The sequence below is a fragment of the Fundulus heteroclitus genome, unplaced genomic scaffold (genome assembly GCF_011125445.2).
Source record: "Fundulus heteroclitus isolate FHET01 unplaced genomic scaffold, MU-UCD_Fhet_4.1 scaffold_130, whole genome shotgun sequence".
Taxonomy (NCBI): domain Eukaryota; kingdom Metazoa; phylum Chordata; class Actinopteri; order Cyprinodontiformes; family Fundulidae; genus Fundulus; species Fundulus heteroclitus.
The window spans coordinates 462,552-484,504 of record NW_023396542.1 but is presented as its reverse complement, the minus strand read 5'-3'; the positions used below and the strand labels follow the sequence as shown (position 1 = coordinate 484,504).

Genomic DNA, 21,953 nt, shown 5'->3' with positions numbered 1-21,953 from the left:
TTTTCCAAGTCTAGAATCAGACTTTGGGAACCAATCAGGAGGCTCGCTTTGTTCCAATTCCTGGAGCTCATTTCGGCTGCACTCGGCTTTTCTCGGCAGCTGCATCGTTGCTCCACTGATCTCTATTTATTCACTGGATTGCTGATTTGGCCGAAAAACTGAAGTCACTAACCGCCATCTTGCTACTCCCTACTCTCACAGAATCCCATAGGATTTGGTCGCAACAACAAGCAGTTTTCTGGCTGTGTGAAAACGTTTCACAGGTAATTCTACAGTCAGTGGATGTACTAACACTATCAACTACTAGGAAATTATGTGCTGAAATATTTTACATGTTATTCATATCATATTATATATATATATATTGTTAGGATATCAACAAGGTCAAGTGGAACGAGCTGTTTATCCCAGAACTGCATGGCACACTTAGATGGCACTGACCCAAAAGATTGGCACATATCTATCAGATACCACCCTGGAGGTGACGCAGCTTCCCTGCTGATGTCACAGTTTGGATGTGTACCGCCCTTGTATGGGTGTGTCCCGAGATCCCTTTATAATGTTTGCGTGATGAGCACTCGAGGCCTCCTGCCGATCAGGGGCCCATCAGCGCTGGTGTGACTGTAACTATTTCTCTGTCTTTACCTAGATAAAATATAACTAAAAGCATACTTGTCTGTTTTATGCTTCCTACATTCAAGGTAATAAGTAAGTGGGGGTCGCCTGACTGGGTAAAACGAACTGGGTCCACCGAGGGTGTTTCACCTTAGACACGGCACGGTGAAACAGTAACAAATTGGTGTTTCCCGCCCGGACCCAAAGGACGACGTACCACCTTCCGTTTTTCGGTCAGGACGTCATTCCGGAAGAAAAACACACAGCTTGCGGCCGCAACAAAAGGTAAGGAGATTTCATTCATCTCCTAGTGTCTTTTTCTTCCTGGAGGGCCGACTTTTTGTATTTCTAAAGGCAGAGAAAGGTTTGAGGATAATTGTTTGCAAACGTGTCGATAAGAACTTGGGATTTGCGTGCGGTCACAGAGGTGAGAGTCCGGGAATCCTTGGCCAGGGTTCCGAAAATACTGTGCACCTTGAGAATTTAGGGTTTAAAAGGTCCCCTTGTTAGGCACAGAGGAAAATACGTGTTCCTCTGTGTGTAACATAAAAGCGGCCATTCTGACAGACACGCCTGTACGCGTGGCTTCTAAAACATCGTGTAGCCTAGAAAATGTGGGTTTAGATGCCCCCTTATTTTCCGCGAGGACGAACATAAAAGTCGTTTTTGCGGTAATATAAAAGCAGCCTTTTTCGAAAAACGAGCGCGTACGACCTGGCTAATACACAATAGTGTGAATGCGGTGGTTTGACGTTTTGTTAAAACCCCGATTACAGACGAATATAGAAAGAGAAAAAAAGCCAGTGGACGCACACACAACCAGCAGGACCGGAGGTACGTACTGAGTTAACTAAAGATTGGCCAGAGAGAGTGTGAGTGTGTATGTGTGTGTGTGTGTGTGAGAGACACGTTACTACATTGAGCCGTGGAAGTGAAGGGTATGGGTGCACCTGTTCAGGTGACATATGACTAGCTCTTCCTGAGTACACTGGCTCATTGAAACTGCCGTGTAAAAACACAATTATAAGGCATATAGGAACATAATAAGTTTTGGTGTCTGAGAGATAAAAAAATAAGCTCTCATTGGACCGGGGTCAGGACGCTGTCCCAGCAGGTTGGCCAAGACGTGTGAGTGCTGGAATGGCTGAGAATCAGGCAGAAAATGAGCTCCAGGGGGGTTCTTTAGGAACACTGCTGGAGACAGGAAAAAGGAGCATAATGGCAAACTTCCCACACAAAGATGCTGAAAACCATTTAAAACAATTTGAGGAGTGGTGTGAAAAAATGAGGAGAGACGGGGTTTTTGGTGATACAGAAGGGTCACCACCAGAGGCCCAAATGTGCATTTACTATTTGCAGATGTTAAAAAATAGATTAGCCCTAGCACAAGTAGAAACGGGTGATGCAGGTGAGTTTGCTCGAGAAAAATACCAAAAAGAGGAAATCAAAATAGCAGGCTTGATAAAACTAACTGAACTGTATTTCAGCATGTGCTTCTCAGGCCTCGACAAACAACAAGAGAGTGAAAATCTGCAGGGGGTAAGGGAATCATCTTCTTTCAAACAAGAAGGTAAGTACACAACTATGCAAAACAATCTGCATGGTGATAAGGGAGAACTGTTATCCAAGGCCAGGAGTGTGGTGACTTCATCAGACCCTTCGGTGCAGGTGCCTGGTATGGTGTTATGTGGGGGACAGATAAGCTGTGACGTAAGACCCAGATGTAACCTGCATTCTAGCGAAACTGATCTTTCTTTACCTGCAACAAAACAAAGTGTGCAACTGCCATTGTTTCAGACTCACAGTGCTACAGGACAGGTGAATGCAGCTGTTTACAGCCCTCTTTCATGTGCTGACAACGTTCATCTGAGGCACATGTTCCCTGATCCCAGAAAAGGGGCGCACCTTTGGATCCAAGCATTCGTGGAGACTTTAGGCGGGTATGTATTGGCTATTGGTGATGTGAGGACTGGCTTATCAGCATACCTGGAACCACAAGAGGTACATGCGGTTGAAGTCTCTGCTGGAACTGACGTACTAGGAACAGCTGCTCCTTTGGCCCCAGTGGCACGGCAACTTTGGAGCACATTGAGGACATTTTTATCCAGTAAGTACGGATTCTGGCCTTTTTAAATGACACTACACGTTGGGCAGGGGAGACGGCTTCAGCATATGTGAACAGAATGTTGAAAGTTTGCGCGCAAGCTGTCTGTCTGATATTGTTGCCTTCGTCATGTCTTGTACAATATATTGTGTCTGTTGAAATGAGATTATTGAGTCAGGGTGAGTGGGGGAGAGACTGCTTGGATCCGCGGATATTGAGTGTGTCTGTGTGTGTGTGTGCAAATAAATCTTTGTGTGTAAGTGAGGTTACAGATAAATGTATTTGTGTTTTGTTTTGTTTTGGGGGTTTTTGGCGCAGGGGGGTGTTCAAAATGCAACCAGTTGGTCGGGGCAGTTGGATTAATAAGAAAAAGAAAAGCGAAAGTCTTTAATAAAATAAAAAATAAAAAGGAAACGGAAACGGAACTAAAAGGGCGTTGCACCGGGGAAGCGTTTACGTGGGGACCGACTGGGACTTCCGTTGTGGATAAAATTGTTCGTAACTATTAAATGCAACGTATAACTTTCAAAAAGGGGTAAGCGTCCAGGTGTCTGCGAGACACAGAGTTGTATCCTTGCGGGGCTGAAGAGTAAAACCGTGTTTGGACGAAACATTCGGGGGTCGTAGCCAGCGCAAGCTCTCCACTTTTAAACTAAGCGGGAACTTAACACGTTGAAAATACATCTTTCGGCGTTGCTATAGACGTTTAAAAACTATGAAAAACATAGAACTATTTAAGACAGTCAGAAAAAGCAGGCCTGCACGTGTTTGTCTGTCTGAATGTCATCTTTGTATGTAAATGTATGTATTTGTGTATCGTATGTAACTAAACGTTCGTCTGTGTGATGTTCATGGTTTCAGAATGTTCATTTGTTTTGGGAGAACTGCAGCTCCGTAATTCAAATGACGTTTTTAATCATGAACTACGTTAACTAAAGCTGAAGAAAGGTAAAGAGAGATTTCAATAACAGTTTGTTTTCTTCCCACATTAAACATCCGGCCAAATTAAATTGTTACACTGAGAGATGTTAACGTGTCTTAAACAGAAAATATCCCAGGGCTGTAGGAACTACTTGGGACTAGGGATAAAGGTTTTTGTTGTTGTTTGGAGCTTAATTATGCAGAACAGTAACCAGAGGTGTTGGGGCTGTATTCAGTTATGCTATTAGATTGCGTTTGGCTTGTGTTTGTCAATGAATTCATGACAGCTGAAATAATAACAGAGTAAAAGCTTTTATATTGTAATTTTGGAACATTAATAAAATGGCAAACAACATATGGGGAGCATATGGGAGAATGTTTGGGAGAAAAGGATTTTACAGCTGCCTAAAAAGAAGAATTTAAGAGCACTAAGATATACATGATTTTTGATTTAAATAGATGAGACAAACTGTGCTTTAAACAAACTGTATGGGACTAAATATGGTTGCTTTTCTAAGGGTTCTGTATTAATTTATTTTATTTCTTTTTACTGGGGATTTGAATGCAGCTAATGAGAAATTTTGAGAAGTGTTAAGGTATCACAAGGCCACATTAAGCATGTCATCGGTTACAAAAGCATCTGATGTTATTAGTTATGCTGAGCAGAGGCAAGCCTCAGAGGGTCAGTTTAACCTGAAACAGGACAATAGATATGATAAACAAATCTGACCATGATGTAAACATCTGAATGTTATGGCAAGGCTGGGTCTGTGTGTTCTAGCCTGGGGGCACGAAAACTATGTCAGAGGAAAAAAAAAAAAAAAAAAAGCCAGCTTCTCAATGTGCTGAATTACGGGGAAAACTCTTATCATGTACTCAAAAGCCTGAAAGAGAAAATGGTTGCTTTAAAGTTTCACCCTTGACCATTTAAGATTGAAAAGCATTAATAACTAAGTTTGCATGATCGAAAGAGCTAGAAAGAAATCAAAAGAATGCTATAAGATATTGGAACACACATAATGCACTCCTGGGGAGACTTTTTACTTTCGGGTTTTTATTGTTTTGTGCATTTTTGATTATTTCTTTGTTAAATGATTCCTTTGCTTTAATTTTTACATCACCAGCGGCAAAAAAGTGACAACATTTAAGGTTGTTTGGCAGATAATTTAAGAAAAGGAGAAGTTTTAATACAAAACGCTGAAAGAAAAGGAACAAGAGATTCCTACCTCCCCTGGACCAACCAAGAACTTAGACACATCACGTTAAGAACCAAGACACTAAAAAAAAAAGACCAGGTTTTCTTTTGTCACCTAATACACTAACAGAATTGTTTTTCTCTGAGTTACTTCTTTTAGATGATGTGAGATGAAACTGTAGAGCCACCTTTTGTTCCGACAGAAGACTCTGGAAAGTGAGCTCTTTCAGGCCGTATGGTAAGAAGTCATGATCTAAAATGGACGTGCAGGGATTGACAAAAGTGACTAAATTATGCTAAGTTTAACAAACTTATGACAGGTAATATTGAGACCTTCTTGGCAAGGCAAGGCAAATTTAGTTATAAAGTACAATTCAGTATTCAGTATCCTTCTAGCGGTAAGAAGGTGGCTTTGGAAATTGTTCATGTACCTCTTCCAACTGTTCCACTCTCCACTGACTCACATTAACATTTCTATCCTGTTCTCTGCTTTTTTCTTGCAAGGAAACCTGGTCATATATAATTGGAATGTGCTAACGGAGAGATTTTAGTCTCTTTTTAGGCATTCTCAGAGACAAGTTAGTACCAAGCGGTGCCACAGTGGTCCAGAGGACGGAGAAAAAGGTGATGTACTTGACTCCTGCCTAATCCAGTTTTTAATCAAATTTAGAAAAAAAAAATAAAAAAAAAAATCAGTAATTTTTGCAGAAGCTGCATAGAGGTTTAATGGGGAATGTGATGCTACAAGGTTAAGAGAAATGTTTTTTATTAATGAACTTATACAAAGAGGTTGAACTGTCTGTAAAATATTTTGCTTGGATAAATTTTTAAGGGATCAAGATCTGGGGTAAAGGTGAAAAACTTCAAGAATAATTTTGTTTTAGAGGGAACGATGTGGTTGATTTTGTTTTGAGACAGTTTTCTTGTAATTTTTGTTTTGATTTTTTTCTTTTCAACTTATTTACACTACACTACGGATGAAGATAGACAATTCTTGTATTGGAAAATTTGATTTTGGACAAAATCCATATTGGCAAAATGCTGGCAGAATTCCTTGTGGTTTCAGACACAACGATTGGAGAAAGAATATTCATGGACAACGCTTGTCCTGGAACGATGTTGTGCTGTTGAACTGAGACATGAGGACTGAAAATGGACAACTAATTGCGGGGGCAAAGACAGAGGCATCGGAAAACCTTCAATGGACCGCAACACGAAACAAAGATGAGTTGGCAGACACCCCTTCTGCATTTCACATCAGATTTTCCTGCACATAATTAAAACACGAAACACACATTAGAAACATACACATTGGCGGATGCGCTTAGAAGAAAACTTTCAGATTCAAAGCAATCAGGATTATAATTAAACCCCTAGGATGTTAATTGTTTTAAGTCAGAGCTGTTATTAGCGAGCGATAAGAGGGTCAAACGCATTCGGACAAGTGGTACTGGTCTGGAAACAAAGCTGGTAGAGATTTTGGGCCGCTGATAAGAAGGATTTTCTTTTACTTTTCTAACAAGGTTTTTATTTAAATCATTTAAAATACATATAAATATGTTTTGGAATTTTATTAACCCCACAAGGGGTTTTGAAGTAGATTCAAAGAGGCACCTTTAAGATACAATAAGCTTCATAAAATACATCATGCATGAGAAGAAATAGGGGGAACCGCTAAAAGACATCCATTTTGCACCAAAATATTAAGTTACGGGATGAGAGCATAGAGCAGCTTAAGTAATTATGCTAAACCTAAAAGGTTTGACAACTTATATTGGGGATTACATAGAGGGGCCGTTTAAACGTAAAAGGAAAGTGGATAAGAACAATGTATGCTATTACATCAATGGGCGATAATTATGATCATGACAAAACTAGTGGGCGAAAAAGTTAAAGTAGGCATTACAGCAACAGTTAATAGCATAACCGACTGAACGAACGAGTGAGCAAGCTAATTTTTCAATATAAGCAGAATAACTGCAGGTTTAGAATAATGCCTTATTCTAATAAATAACTTGGGTAAATTAGGATTAAAGCACCAATGTAAATAGTTTGGAATTGTACGCAGTTACCTAAAAGGTGTGAGGAGACTTAAAAACTATCTGTTTAAACACAAAATAGCACAATAGTTGTTCTTTAACTAAATGTTAAAACATCCAGAAGAAAAGAACACATAAACATAGTTTAGCCATCTATTAACCTAGTGGTCTTTTAGACCAGGATAATCTAACGATCGTCCTCTTGTACATGCAGAAAAGTAATGAGGTCAATCAGATTAGTTGGACGTTTGGTATCTGGTCAGGACAGCAGAAGCACTCCTGGACACAAGATGAGGATAACAGCTCCAACATGATATCAATGCATGAAGGTTGGCTCTGAGGAACATCAGAGCTGCAATGGCATCAGACAGTGACACTACTGCTGTGATAAAGAAAATCTTGAAAAGAACTATGCATGACTGCTTTGCTTCACAGGTGATGGAATTCAACTACAAGGTTTCACGAACATGACATGGAGAGGTTGGCGTTCAGGAAACGCACCTAGAACACACTCTTGAACACTGTGGGGTAAATGGGCTCTAAAGGGGGACACTTAACAGGAGAGAAACTGAAAGCCTGGGCTTACGACAAGGGGACATTTCACAGACAGGGGGTGTGGGACACCCAGGAATGGCTGCTGTGGTTTGAAAATGTCAGAGATTTGTCGCAGGTGGTGGAGTGTTTCGATGACCCAGGCGCTTGGAACAAAGGAGACGACGTCGTGTTCCCACAGGGATTACCTGTAACCTAACACTGACTGTGAACAATTTTATGTTTGGGTTTGCTGGGGTTGCCAAAAGGAGCATCGGAGATGACTTTCTCTATCCTGACCAGGTTCACACTTAAAATGCAAAAAACATAATTATAGAGGCCAAAACAAATACGGACATAGAGAAGTGTTTATACAAAGAATTCCACTATTCGTCAATTTAAGGTGCAGATACTAAGGCTAAACAAAGAATTAGAAGAAGGGCAAAACTTAAAGCTGATCATTTACCAACGGGTGGTCAATATTTAAGAGGGTTTAAAGGAACTGCACAATTTCTTCAATAATCACAACAGACAGTGATTGATGAAACAAAAAAGCAAATTCTAAAATGGGAATTTTTAATCTGCTGGGACAAGACGGTGCAAACATAAAATAAGGATTTATAGATCACTGGGTGATATAAGATCACAAAGGTAATAATAATAAATGTATGAAAATGTAAGAAAATCACTCGGAGTAATGTCTGCTTAAAGTTTTTCAAGGATAAACTAAACACATGAGAACAAGAACTAGATACTTGTTAAAGGGTTGATTTACTTGGGGATAAAATTATGCTTGGATGTATTATCAATTAAACTAATGTTGAATGACTGAAAAAGGTTTAAAGACCTAGAGCAGTATGGAGCTTCTTACATGGTCAGGGGGCGATGTGTTTAATAAGCAACAATGAGTTACTGCTCACAGCATACTACAGTTTAAAGGTTTGTTTCAAACAAGATTCAAACAGGGGGACATAAGATAAAAACCAGGGTCGCTTACAAAAGCGGTCTGTTAAAACAAGCAGAAGGGATTAAAAAATCAAGAATTAATGGGGTTAGAATTGCTCTTCGCTTCAGGTGGAGGGCGCGTTCAACTACAAGTCTTTTGGGTTGATGCACGTCAAGCTGAAAGTGATTCACAGAACTACTTCCTGTCTCCGCCCTGGGCTACACCCACTTCCTGAATAGCAACCAATCACAACTCCGTGTGGGCGAGGGGCATGCACACACTTCCTTTCTCTTAGCTGAGTTTTTCAAAATAAGACAAGAAGTACATAGGGCTGCTTCTTATTAACATCACAACATTATTCTGCAAATATATATAGTGGAGCTTTCTTTTACAAACTTAAGGGTTTTTCTGTTGGACTTTTTAGAAAAATGTGAAGTATTTTGCAGCTGGTTCAGTAAGAAGTTTCTGAAAGGTTTTAATACAATTCCTTGTGTGCTAGATAAATTGAGATGAACAGTGTCACAGTAGCCATGAAACATATGATGATAAATTTCTATTGCAGAGATCTTTTCAACTGTTGGACAATTGTAAGATGAGACACACATGGGAAAGAATTATAGAGAAATGCTGCTGCAGATAACGTTGAACTTTCAGATTTCTCTTTTATATAAGGGTAATGCAAGATCTAATGATTACAGTAAAGGAGGTTAAGCTAAGAGCACAATAATTGTGAACGGAAATATCTGGATGTGAAAGTGTTTGAAGAAGGTAAATGAAAGAAGGATTGGGAGTCTTGATAAGAACACTAATTACACCTTGTTTCTGTTATCCAACAGTAAACAAGGCCTGGTGTCTGCCAACCATCTCAACAGAGCATTTTACTGGAGATAAAATGCTTATTGCCTGAAAAAGGACAGGACACTCATTACCATCCAACTAAATCGTTTTTGTCCATGCTGAGGAATAAGAAGAGGACTTAAGAAGTTTGGGAGTACATGCCAGAGACCTATGAATTTGCCATGAAGGAGCAGTTGCCTGAGAACACTGAGCTGACCACTTATGCGCGAATAGATTCATGTCTGCCACGTGCTCAGACTGGCCTGACGTTTTTTACTTGCGTTATTGACGTACAGACACTTTTTATATCACAAAACTGATTTTTTCCTTTCTCTTCTCCACTGACTTCCATCACCATGTTTGATCTTATGTGTTATGATGTTTATACTGTGATGTTGCATTATGATGATCGCTATGGCTTTATGACTAAGAATGGAAACTCTCTGTTACAGACACACACACCAAGACCTGCAGTTCTTGCTAACTTTTTGCTTTGTTATATAGAGAACCAGGATCTGATGGCTATCACAGATCCATAAGTTACTCGGTAAGGCTAATTTCTAGATTCAATACAGGGTGTCTTCTCGCTCAGATTGGCCCAGAGTGGGAGTGCCCTTGACTGGGGCTCCATCACTTTTTTGCCATTTCTTAGAGATGGTTTTTTGTGATGAAGACTCAGCCTGCCCTATGATGCCCCCTACTGGTACTCCTGGATTTGTGAGGGTTGAAAGCGATGGATGGTTTTCCATAGGAATGGAGAGTGGAGGACCGAGTAGGAGGTTTCTTGGGGTGGGGGTAGAGTAGACGAATTTGGCCTTGATTAAGGTACACCTTTAGCTTATATAGTCTAAAGTAAACTTAAAATAATGTGCGCATAGGAACCTAAAACAGGCCTAGCTCGAATAGTTGAACCCTAAATTGTAGATAAAATGCTTGGACTGTGGGCTTGAGTAAAAAAGGCTGAATTATGAAGTATTCATGCTGATTGATGCTAAGATGTTTCCATTGTGGTTTGTCCGGCCCTTTTCTTGGAACTATTTTCGTTGTGATGTGCCTTTGGGGCACACCAACAGGGGGGGCTAACGGACAACTGGACTGTTTTTACAAAGTGCTTTTCAGTCACACCAGCAGAGACTGTGTGACCCCAGAGACTGAACCGCACTATCGACTGCCATGGAGATCACAGATGGATGGACTCTGGAAGCCGGAAGCTGACGTGATTGGATTGCTTGGACTGGACGGAATGACCGACTGTTCTGGGAGAGGGACAGACTGAGAGCTGTCGTTCCACTGGTTGATCATCTTTGGTGATGTGCCATAATGACACATCATCAGGGGGACTGTTAGGATATCAACAAGGTCAAGTGGAACGAGCTGTTTATCCCAGAACTGCATGGCACACTTAGATGGCACTGACCCAAAAGATTGGCACATATCTATCAGATACCACCCTGGAGGTGACGCAGCTTCCCTGCTGATGTCACAGTTTGGATGTGTACCGCCCTTGTATGGGTGTGTCCCGAGATCCCTTTATAATGTTTGCGTGATGAGCACTCGAGGCCTCCTGCCGATCAGGGGCCCATCAGCGCTGGTGTGACTGTAACTATTTCTCTGTCTTTACCTAGATAAAATATAACTAAAAGCATACTTGTCTGTTTTATGCTTCCTACATTCAAGGTAATAAGTAAGTGGGGGTCGCCTGACTGGGTAAAACGAACTGGGTCCACCGAGGGTGTTTCACCTTAGACACGGCACGGTGAAACAGTAACAATATATATATATATATATATATTCGCATCTGAACGCCAGGCTGAGGTGAACTCTATACGCCTCTATTTTAATACATATCATCAAACATTTCAGTATTTTAATATCAAATGTTCAGCAAAGTTGTTGGATGATCAATTTTTGTTATTTTCCAGGAGGAGGTCCAATGTCTTGGAAGGTCAGCCAGGATAGCAGCGCGTCCTGAAGCTGGCCCCCAGGCCTTGGTGGAGGTCAGGAGACTGAGTGGCTCAGTGAGTCCAGGGTGGACCGTCTCATCTGTCTCTGGCAGCGTCTGTCAGAGCGAGACAAACAGAGACTGGTCTACCTTTACAGGTATCGGGAGAGGCAGATCAAGGGGCGCTTTGCATGTCTCTGGATTATGAAGACAGGAGGTGCTGTTCAGCAGGTTGACGTTTTTTATCTCCAAGCTTTGATCTGTTTTCAGTTTTAACTGAATGATTCACAGAATCATTCCTGATTCCAGGAAAAAGACTCCTAGGGCGAGTCGCTACCAGAGCTCGCTCTCTTAGACTTAGACAGCTTTATTTGTCATTTTGTATGCACAAAGTGCGTACAGAACGACATTTCGTTTGCAAACAGCTTGAAAAATCACAGTAAATTACACTAAATTTCAGGATAAAGATGCAGCAGAGATTTATCCCCTTCACAGAGAAGAACGGCCGGCCTGGAGATGAAGCAGCTCCACCACGGTGGAGACCAGCTCATCAGGAACTACGCGAACAGCTCCAGATTGCGCAGACCACAGCATTCCAGCCCTCCTTCACTTAGAATCAACTTCTTAGGTTCTGGTTGACCGCATGTTTTATGATATTTGTAGTTTTTATAGAAAATAACTTTGGATTTTCCTCTTTTCTTCACTGTATATAGTTGTGCATATTTTAATAGATTTTTCTTTAAAAAATACACCAAACGTCAAAAAAAAATTATGCACAGATGTGACAATCATAAATTAAAGCCACAATCCAACAAAACCACCCAATAAGAAACATTATTGGTGTTAATGATAATTCACAAGGTCCCTAAAAGACCCAAATGGAGGCAAGCTTCATTCATTGTGGTGACTGATTATGCATTTGATCAGTAGCTGGTTTCATGTGCAAATAAAGCCTGGAGAACTGAACGAACCTTTCCTGAACCAATTGGCTCAAGTGCAGAGATCCCAGTAGAAGGTTTTCATTTTGTATTTTGTGGGAATAATTTGCTTTGGGCGGATTCGGAGTCAGTTTGGCGGGTTTTAAATTAACTTATTAACGTCATAAATTCATCATTGGTTCATAGCCGTTATTGGGGATATCTGAGTCAACCAGGTGCTGGTCACAAATCACAATGTTATAGTTCAGAGGAGTAAATTCAACCTTTCAGCCAACAGTGGATTGCAAACATACCGGGGAAGGGGGTGGGTTATGTGTGACGTTACACTTTCCCTGGATCTGTTGTTTGGGCTTCAGGAAAAAATAACTCTCGGTGGTTTTGTTGGATTGTGGCTTTAGTAAACGCATAGTACTGGTGTACATCCAGGCCAGTCCTTACAGTAAATCTAGCAGTATTTGATTGGGCTGGTTCTTGAGTGTTGTGGTGGTATTTCCACATTTCTAGGCTGGAGAACCTTTGACTCTATCTGTTAACCCTCCTCTAGCGGCTAAATGCCCCCAACAGGCCGCCTCATCTCAGCGTCACTCAGAACCCTCTGGTGGATTTTTCTAAGTGACTAGCAGCAAACCTGGCAACTTTCTTCTTCTTCTTCTCTTTTTTTTTTTAATGGCAGTTGGCAAACAACTTATAGGTGCATTACCGCCACCTTCCAGAATGCAGTATGGATTAGACACTGTTATATTCTCTCTAAAACACCCGTTCTTCTTAGAAAACTAAAAATACTTCCAAAAACTACATCCCCAGATGACCTCTGAAACAATTCCCTTATATCTAATTTATTTTTATTCCTGCCTAATTCTTTACACAACATCTCTCTTTCTTGAGTATATTTATTACATTCTAAAAAAATATGTCGGACTGTTTCTAATTTCCCACAATTACAACACCCTGTATTATGCTTATTAATTATTTTAAGAGTACTATTTAATCCTGTATGTCCAAATCTTATCCTAGATATAATATCTTATTTTTTAATTCTATTACATTTTCTTAATTCTCCAACCTTTTTTGAATACTATAATAAAACCTAGCATTCCCTCCTTTATCCCACTGTTCTTGCCATTTCTTCTTAAAAATACATTTTAATAATATTCTTTACCTCATTTTTACTTATTTTAATATTTAAAACCAACAAGATCCTTTTTTACAACACTCTTTGCAAAACTATCAGCTAACTCATTACCTATAACACCAATGTGAGCAGGAATTTAAACTAATTTAACATTAGAAACACCAACCTGGCAACTTTATTTTCTCCATAACCCTTGAAAGCACCAACCGCTCCGGGGTCTCTGCCCTCATGCTGCAGGGACGAGGCTTCATACGTTGCGCTTCAGCCGCAGAAAGCTTTTTTTTTTTAAACGGTAGGTGCTGAATTTATTTAATCTTAACTCGCCCCGGTTGAGTATTGTTTTATGACTAATGCACAAAAATCATTGTAAACGGTTAACAAGGTGGTTTTCTGGGGTAGAGCTGTAGCGTGGGTGTGCTCCGTCCAATCAAAAGCTCGCTCCAAGGTGTATCGGGTTTTTTTGACCAATCAGGGGCCGCGTCTCTTCCACCCTCGACACCTAGCAGGTGAAGGCGGAGAGCTACACGGAATTAACGGTAATAAATGACGTTATTTAACCCGCAGTGTCGCTAAGGGACCCCGCGGTTCGGTTTAGTCCTGTAATGATTCTGAATCTGAGGCTTTTTTCAGGCGGTTAAACAGTCGCTTTTCACGTTTTTGTTCGCTAGCTTGTTGCACATGTGTTCTGTAGCCGTTAGCCTGAGCTGCTGGTCAGGACCGGACCGAACCTGATGGGTTCTAGTCCCTGAACTAAACCCCAAATGCTTTTCTGAGCGGGATTACTGTCCTCTGGGCTTTATTTGACAAGCAAACGGGTTTAAACGGAACCAACGGGAGAAGGGAGAACCACGGGCTGCCTGGAAGATGGCAGCAGCAGTGGTGCAGGTGTTTCCCGGAGCGCAGCCATTGGTCGGTTCAGAGCGCTGGTTCTAGGGCAGCTTCTGTTTGCTGCTGTTATTGAACTTAAACTGCTGCGATGATCGATGGTTAGAGTTAAACTAAACTGACTTTACATGATTGTGGATTAAATGTTATCTCTAAATTAGATGTTTCAATAAAATGTTTTTAAAATGCCAGCAGGACCTCAATAAAGTCCCCCCCCCACTAAAAAAAAGAAAAAAATCATAGCTTTATTCAGTAAATCTCCGGTTTTTTCCTCAGTAAAGCCCCTCCAATAAATCTGTTTTATTCAGTGAATCTCCGTTTTTCTCAGTAAATCTCGGGTTCTCCATCAGATCAGCTGATCTCTGTGAGCAACGAGGCAATCTGACAGGAGGACCGTTTATTCCTCCGGTTTAACGGGAACTAAACTAGGACCTGTGAAGGAATCTAAACGGGGGAACCGGGACTGGAGTGTTTGTGGCCTTCCTGTCAGGAAGCGGCTGCTTTTCAGGCTTTATCCCAAGCAAAAGGCTCCTTTTTCTTTTCTCCTCTCCGTTTTCTTGCGCAGCTCTGGACGCGCAGCTCTACCGGAAGTAGCTCTGTACGCGCGGAGGAGAAAGGCGGATGTAGAACGCCAACTTCCGGCGGTTGTAAAACAACTTTTGCTGTTTTATTATCTATTGTATGTTTAAAAAAAAATGAAAATGAGGAACGCTTCACGAATTTGCGTGTCATCCTTGCGCAGGGGCCATGCTAATCTTCTCTGTATCGTTCCAATTTTAGTATATGTCCTAGTAAACTAGGACAGGAACTACATGTCCCAGAGAGGTATTTATAGTTCTAACTTCCTACCTACTGCTCCTCTGGTCCTGCAGACGCTCTCAGTTACTCATCAGAGAACATCACAGGCACAGAATCTGGACTTAGACCCAACTGTTGGTTCTGAATGACTGTAGGCTGCTTTATCTCCAGTTCTGATCTTATGTCACTGTTTCAGATCCACAGATTCACAGATGCATGATGGGACAGACAGACCGACACCACCCGATTGGCTGGCTGAGGACAGAAGGACGGAAGAGACTTGCTGTTGTGGTGATCAGACTCCTTTAAGGAGAGGTAGGAAGCCTCCAGCGACGGATCACCGGGCTGGGGAGTTCTTCAGAACCTCTGTTTTTCAGACATCCTGTTAGTGATGGCCCAGATGAAGCCTCTGGACCAGGAAACATTGAATCAAAGCGATTCCTGGTGCCGGTTTCCCTCACCATGCTCTCTGCTGTCCTCTGGTGGCCGAAGCAGGGAAGTGCAGCTCAATCTACAAGCAGGAAAAGGCTCCTTCGTCATCTCTGCCGGCTCTAGAAAGCTGAATAATCAGGTTCTAATTGTCCAGACCTTTTTTACACATTTTAATAATAAATTTCCCTTGTTTTAACATCTTCTGTGGTGTGGTCTCCATTTTAATAACTGAAATGCTTCACAATACACACCTTGACAGTTTTAACACTCTATATTCTCTTCAACTGATTATTTAATTAAAAACAGCTGAAGCTGCAAATGTCCTTGGTATCAGGTCGGACAGGGCCTCCTTTCTCAACTCCAAGGCGCCCCCTGGTGGTCAAACGTAATTAATTTCACTGTGGCCTTAGTTGTGGCTCATTCTGGCTAAATTACTTTAAGAAGTGATCTCAGTAAACAGTAGTTGGACGTTGCATTAAAAAACAGACTTGTTGATGGTGAGGTTTCTGTGGATTAAAACCCGTATTTATAGAAGTTATTTTTCAAATGCCGGTGTCAGGGTCACATCAGAGGAGCAGGAAGACGACGGGTCAGCTTGATCACCTGGTGAGAAGATGAGGCTGTCGGAGGTCCGAGGAAGAAAGACACCTGGTTCTCAAGCCGAACAGAATTACAGGGAAACTAGATAAATTTTATCTTCTTAAAATAAATCGGAGCTAGCAGGCAACATTTAATTGTTAGACAAACGCATTGAGCTGAAAGGATCCAGTTTCAAGTATGGTTCAGGTCCGCTCCTCACCACGTGGTGGCGGTAGACGCCTCGTCGGGCGGGTTCTGCCTATGCTGCGGATGCGTCAGAGCGTCCGCCATGTTGAATGTGGCAAATCTGCAGTTAGACTCAGACACTTAAACAGTATCAGAGGGAGTTTAATCTCAGAATATACTTTATATTCGTATTATTTTAATACGAAAGTGTCCCCCCCCGTGTAATTACGTACCTGCTGACTGTGACATGTTGCACTACATTGTACTGAAGTTCTACTGCTGTGTGGTTCCTTGACTGTGTTTATGGTGAATGGATGTTTTATTTTGTATTTTGTTGAACAAAGTAAAACCTTTTAACCAAGTCTACAGTCAAAAGTGTTTTTTTTTTTTTTTGTGTGTGTGTGTTTTTTTTTCTTCTTCCCTGTAAGCATGTTTCTGGGTTGCTTTAGGCACATAAAAAGTCACAAGTCTACAAGAATTTTTGTTTTAGGTCTCAAAATTTTCCACACGTAGCCTGAACTTACAATTATATCCTAAATTTGTCCGTTTATAAATTTGTCAGTTTATAAATTTTTATTGATAACGTTTATAAATTTTATTTTATTGTCAATTTGCCAATGGAATAAGATTTTTGCACTTACAATAGGAGCAGCTCATCTCCATCTTCTTTTTTTCAATGCAGTATATCTAATTTTCTTATATCAGGGGTCAAAATACTCATTCTGTTGGCAGATAATCTTATTTGCCTGCTCAAATCAAGTCCAAATTTGCTCATTTCAAGAACATTTTACTTACGTTTAGTTCTGTTTTTGCAGTGCAATATCTCAGGCTGTTATGGATTAATGGTAAAGAGGACCCAGATGCAGACAAACTGATGCTAAATCAGACTTTGAAAATGAAACCAAAATCCAAAAACATGCAGAAATTGACAGCAGGATGATGAATACAGAGGTATTCCCACCCAACAAGAAAATTTAATGTCATGAAATGGTTCAATACGTTTTTTTACGTTACTTCAAATAGTGTACAAATGTTATGTGGTGACCAAAAATATGGGCTTCACAATCATGGGGAAGTGTTGATTTGACAAATACCCAGAGGACCAGCATTGACTCCCTCCATTATAAGAGGAAGGGTCAAGAGATCACCGTTAAAGAACATGCTTGTTCACAGAGGACTATCTGTAAGCGTTTTTACTGAAAGTTGGGTGGAAGGGAAAAGAGCACCGGCAACAGGGAGAGAACCACAGATTTGAGAGGATTGTTAAGCAACATCATTGGTGAGTTTGGGGGAGCTTCACGAGGAGTTGACTGAGGATGGAGTCGGCACATTAAGGATACTAGACATGGTATAAAAATGTCGCATACCTCGTGTCATGCTTCCTTCTGGAGACCAGATGCTGATTTTATTGTCTAGTAGGACTTGGCACTGGCTCACACTAAAGTACAAAAAGCCGGTTTAATGACCATGGTGGTGCTGTGCTTGACTGGCCAGCAAACTGAGCCTCGTAGAGAATCTATGGAGTATTGTCAAGAGGAAGACGAGAGACACCAGACCCAACAATATAGATGGCCTGAAAGTAGGTATCAAAGCAATTTGAGCTTTCAAGTGGCAGAGACACAGCTTTGCTGCATTACACTCATACCTAAAGACATTTGAGAGAGACCAATTAACCTAAGAGTCATGTTGGATTATGGGAGGAAATCAGAAAAAACCCACCCATGGACAGGGAGAACATGTAAACTCCACGCAGAAAGACCCCAGGCTGGGATTCAAACCCAAATCCTTCCTGCTGTAAGGCAAGAGTGCTACCAACTGAGCCACCGAGCATGTGTCTAACATCATGAAGCTTACTGAGAGACAGCCAAGAGTTACCGAAGCAGCGATCAAGACAGGGCGCTATTTAGGACAAGCTAAAATATACGAGATGTTTTGAGTTATTTCACATTTTTGCACTTGAATCATAATTGTATGTACTTTTGAGTCATAGTTTTGATGTCTTCACTGTTTATCTGCAATGTAGAAAGTCCTAGAAATAAAGAAAAGACAGAATAACAAGAGTCCAAACAGTACCAAACCTTTGACTGGTAGTGCAGGTTATCTACTTTGCCAAGTAGTGTACTTTTAACATTTTAAACTAATAGTAATAACTATTACTATTACTATATTACTATTACTATTACTAACTAAACTCTGGATTATACTATAAAAGATATCTCACTTGGAACTCTTGTCTTCTAAGTTCAGCAAAGACAGAAAGGCTCCAAAACTGTGTAAATACTATCAAAGGGTGAATGGCTTTATATTAAATTAAACAGTTATTCCAAATTTAGCCCAATACGATCCAACAAATGATCTATGATTATATTAATATCCTCTTGCTATAAATCACACAGTCGCTTTATTCTAAATTATGAAGCTTAAAAGTCGTTGCAGTTTTACTTCTTTTTAACCACAAGAGGTCAGCGGTGAGGAGGACATGAGCTCTAATACAAGGAAGTTGTCACACTTGCAGTCATTCATATCAGTAAAATGATGAAAGGATCGACCTAACTCTGTGCCATCACTCTAGCCTTTCTTGTTTTTCTGAATAGAAACTGAAGATTGTTTCTACGGATGATGAGTTTTTATGCACCTTTCATGTCGACATCACTGGTTTTATTGCTGTTTAACTAATCTCTTTGTGTCATTCACTTGGCATATTAGTGGCAAAATTAACCACAGTTTGTAGTAGTTGCTTTGCAGCTAGAAGGTCCTGGGTTCAAATCCCAACCTGGATTCTTTCTGCATGGAGTTTGAATGTTCTCCCTGTGCATGCATGGCTTCTCTCTGGGTATTCTGGCTTCTCCCCACAGCCCAAAAACATGACTGGCATCTCCAAATCGCCCCTATTTGTGAGTGTGTGTCTCTGTGTTTGTCCTTTGATGCACTGGTCACCTGCCCAGGGTCTTCCCCGCCTCTCACTCTGATTCCTGGAGACCTGCACAGGTGAGCCATGAATTAATTTTAGCTACGGTTGAAATTAACAGCTCGCATCTGCTTTGTACTGCCATATTTAATTGGATATTGTTTGTTTTTAGGAGCGTCTGTACAAAAGAAGACAGACTCTCTGTTTAGTTTCTGAAATCTGTTTTCAAAACACGTGTTGAAGGACAGTTTAAATGATCACGGGCAGACTGGCTCAAGAATATCCCCGCTTTTAGCACCATCTATCTTTCCCTCAGCTCAGATCAGTTCCCCAGCCTCGGCTGCTGAAAAGCATCCCCACAGCATGATGCTGCCACCACCATGTTTCACTGTGGGGATGATGTTTTTGGAGGGATGTGTTGAGTTTGTACCAGACATAGTGGTTTCCTTGGTGGCCAAAAAGTTGGATTTTCATCTCGCCTGACCAGAGCTTCTTCCTCCATACAGCTGGGAAGTCGGCCCTCTTGCCCTTTAGCAAACTCAAAACATGCCAACTTGTTTTAGCACTAAGGCTTTCTTTCCTCTGGCCACTCTTCCATAAAGCCAAAGCCTGTGGGGTTCGTGGATTATTGTGTACAGAGCCTCCAGTCTCTGCTGTGGAGAGTCACCATTTGAGCGCTCATGAAACTTCATTAGGAGGTTCTTCTTGTTCCTGGAACAGCTTGTAGAGACTGATAATAATAGCTTCCAGTGATTGGTGGTTAAGTTTAGTGGTTTTGTTTGTATAAAAAAAAGGCCTTTTTAAGTCAGTAACATTAAGCTTCTCTGACAAAGCTGCTGCTCTACTCTATATTATCCCTTTTAGTTTCCATTTATTCCAATATAGGCAGGAATTTGGCCTTTGGATGTTTTGTGTAAAGCAATCCAAGTGCTGTAAGTAATGAGTGAGTTATAATATGAGTATAACTGGTCTGTTTTACGTCCCACTTCTTCAATGATATTTCCTGACCACCCCTCCCACCACTCACCCACCTCCACCCCCATCCAGCTGCTGCCTCAGAGGGATGACTGTAAAGCAGAGAAGCACAGTGCTCCCCGTTGCTGCTTGTGCCTCGGACCGTTCTCAGGGACGCTGTCGAGGATCTGAGCCCCTCAAAAGCTGAACTGCTGAAGTCTCAGAAGAGCCTGGCTTCGTGGGCGGCTAGATTTCGGAACTACAGGATTACTGGAGAGAGCTGTGGGGATTAAAGCGTATCGTTACGAGATTATTGCTTGTTTTACTCGTTGTTACTTGCCGTGTTGAAACCGCTTGAATTGCTCTTTAAGGAATTTTTATTTTGGACTAAATCTGGGATTTAATGACTAAACTAATGCGGGAATTATTTTTGGCACTCAAGGAAATATCCGTCTTTTACTCATCCACCGTGTGATTGCCGGATTCATGCAAACTCACATAATTGTCAGCTTGGGACAAAATCAAACTACAGAGGTGTGACAATCAAAACGAAGAAATAGGTTGACCCTTTGACATAATCAAAGTTTGTAGACGTGTCTGTTTGGGTAAAGTGTTGTGGCTGCTTTTGGAAAATGTTGGAGGAAAACAAGACTCCCGGGTCTCCACAGCAGAGCAAAACTTCCACAATCAGCAGAGACAGAATCCAGAACTTCGAAGCGGAAAGAAACACCAACACTGCTTCAGCCAACAGCATCAATCCTCCGCAAAGGTGAGAACTGAAACGGTTTTCTCAGTGCAAGGAGCAAATGCATGAATGCATGCATGTGGCATGTTTTAATCAAGATTCAGCCGCGGATTACTGCTGCTGTACCGCATGGAAACATTTGGTACAAAAGATCAACTGAATGCTAAACTGTCAAACAAAAACATAATGAACCATTTCAATAGAATGAGCTGAAAATGCCATTCTCACTTTTCATGACTAAAACATGTCATCGGATGACTCAGAAATTTAGGATCGCTATATTTATTGTCTTTACATAAGCTTATTTGAAAACTGAAAATGGCCATTGGTGATGCTGTTACAGTGTAGACCTTCACATCCTGTTTCTGAGCCAAGGGGGATTTACTATCCACCCATTAACAAATTATTTTAATGCATAAACACTGCAGTTATTTTCTCTTTTGTAACCAAACATCTAAAGAAATCTATTCTGTCATTTACCTTGATAGACATGTGTTATTCCACTGTTTTATTCCAATGTAAAACCATTTATTACCCATCCATCCATCCATCCATCCATCCATCCATCCATCCATCCATCCATCCATCCATACATCTAACCATCCATACATCTAACCATCCATACATCCGTCTATCCGTCCGTGTATCCACAATCCGTCCATCCATCCATCCATCCATCCATCCATCCATCCATCCATCCATTCATCCATCCATCCATCCATCCATCCATCCATCCATCCATCCATCCATCCACCCACCCTTCCATCCACCCATCCATCCATCCATCCATCCATCCATCCATCCATCCATCCATCCATCCATCCATCCAACCATCCATTTATCCACCATCCATTTATCCTCCGTCCGTCCGTCCGTCCATCCATCCATCCATCCATCCATCCATCCATCCATCCATCCATCCATCCAGCCAGCCAGCCAGCCAGCCAGCCAGCCATGCAACCAACCACTGTTTATTTCTCTGTCAACCAAATTAATCTATTCTTTATATCTTTATTCACTAAGCCTATTTTCCATTTCACTCTTTCATCCATCCCTGGGGAAAAAAATTAAATAAATAATGGCCACTGGAGAAAAACACGAAGAGGGAAAACAGTGTCAATCATTTTATAATCGGTGGAAATAATCTCCCTTTTCAAACGTAAAAGCTATGCTTTTATTATCAATGCTAATTTCTGTGCCTTCATGAAGCCTTGATTTGGGGCATGAGTCCTGAAGCAGTTCCTGATAGGTTTCCCAGACAGCCGA

The 21,953-nt window shown here is 41.2% G+C and overlaps 1 protein-coding gene and 1 non-coding gene across 2 annotated transcripts in view; one reads left to right on the top strand and one right to left on the bottom strand.

Annotated features, from left to right (window-relative positions):
• Positions 1-14,782: 14,782 nt before the first annotated feature.
• Positions 14,783-14,888, bottom strand: LOC118558502. Its single transcript, XR_004928352.1, has one exon. It is a non-coding gene; the product is annotated as a U6 spliceosomal RNA (small nuclear RNA).
• Positions 14,889-20,098: 5,210 nt separating this feature from the next.
• The window catches only part of LOC105935952 (zinc finger protein 638), a 43,742-nt gene continuing 41,887 nt past the window's right edge, over positions 20,099-21,953 (top strand). Inside the window, exon 1 of the mRNA XM_012876577.3 lies at positions 20,099-20,711. Within this exon, the coding sequence (XP_012732031.3) occupies positions 20,575-20,711 (137 nt within the window). The 5' untranslated portion in view covers positions 20,099-20,574. The remainder of the gene's footprint in view (positions 20,712-21,953) is intronic.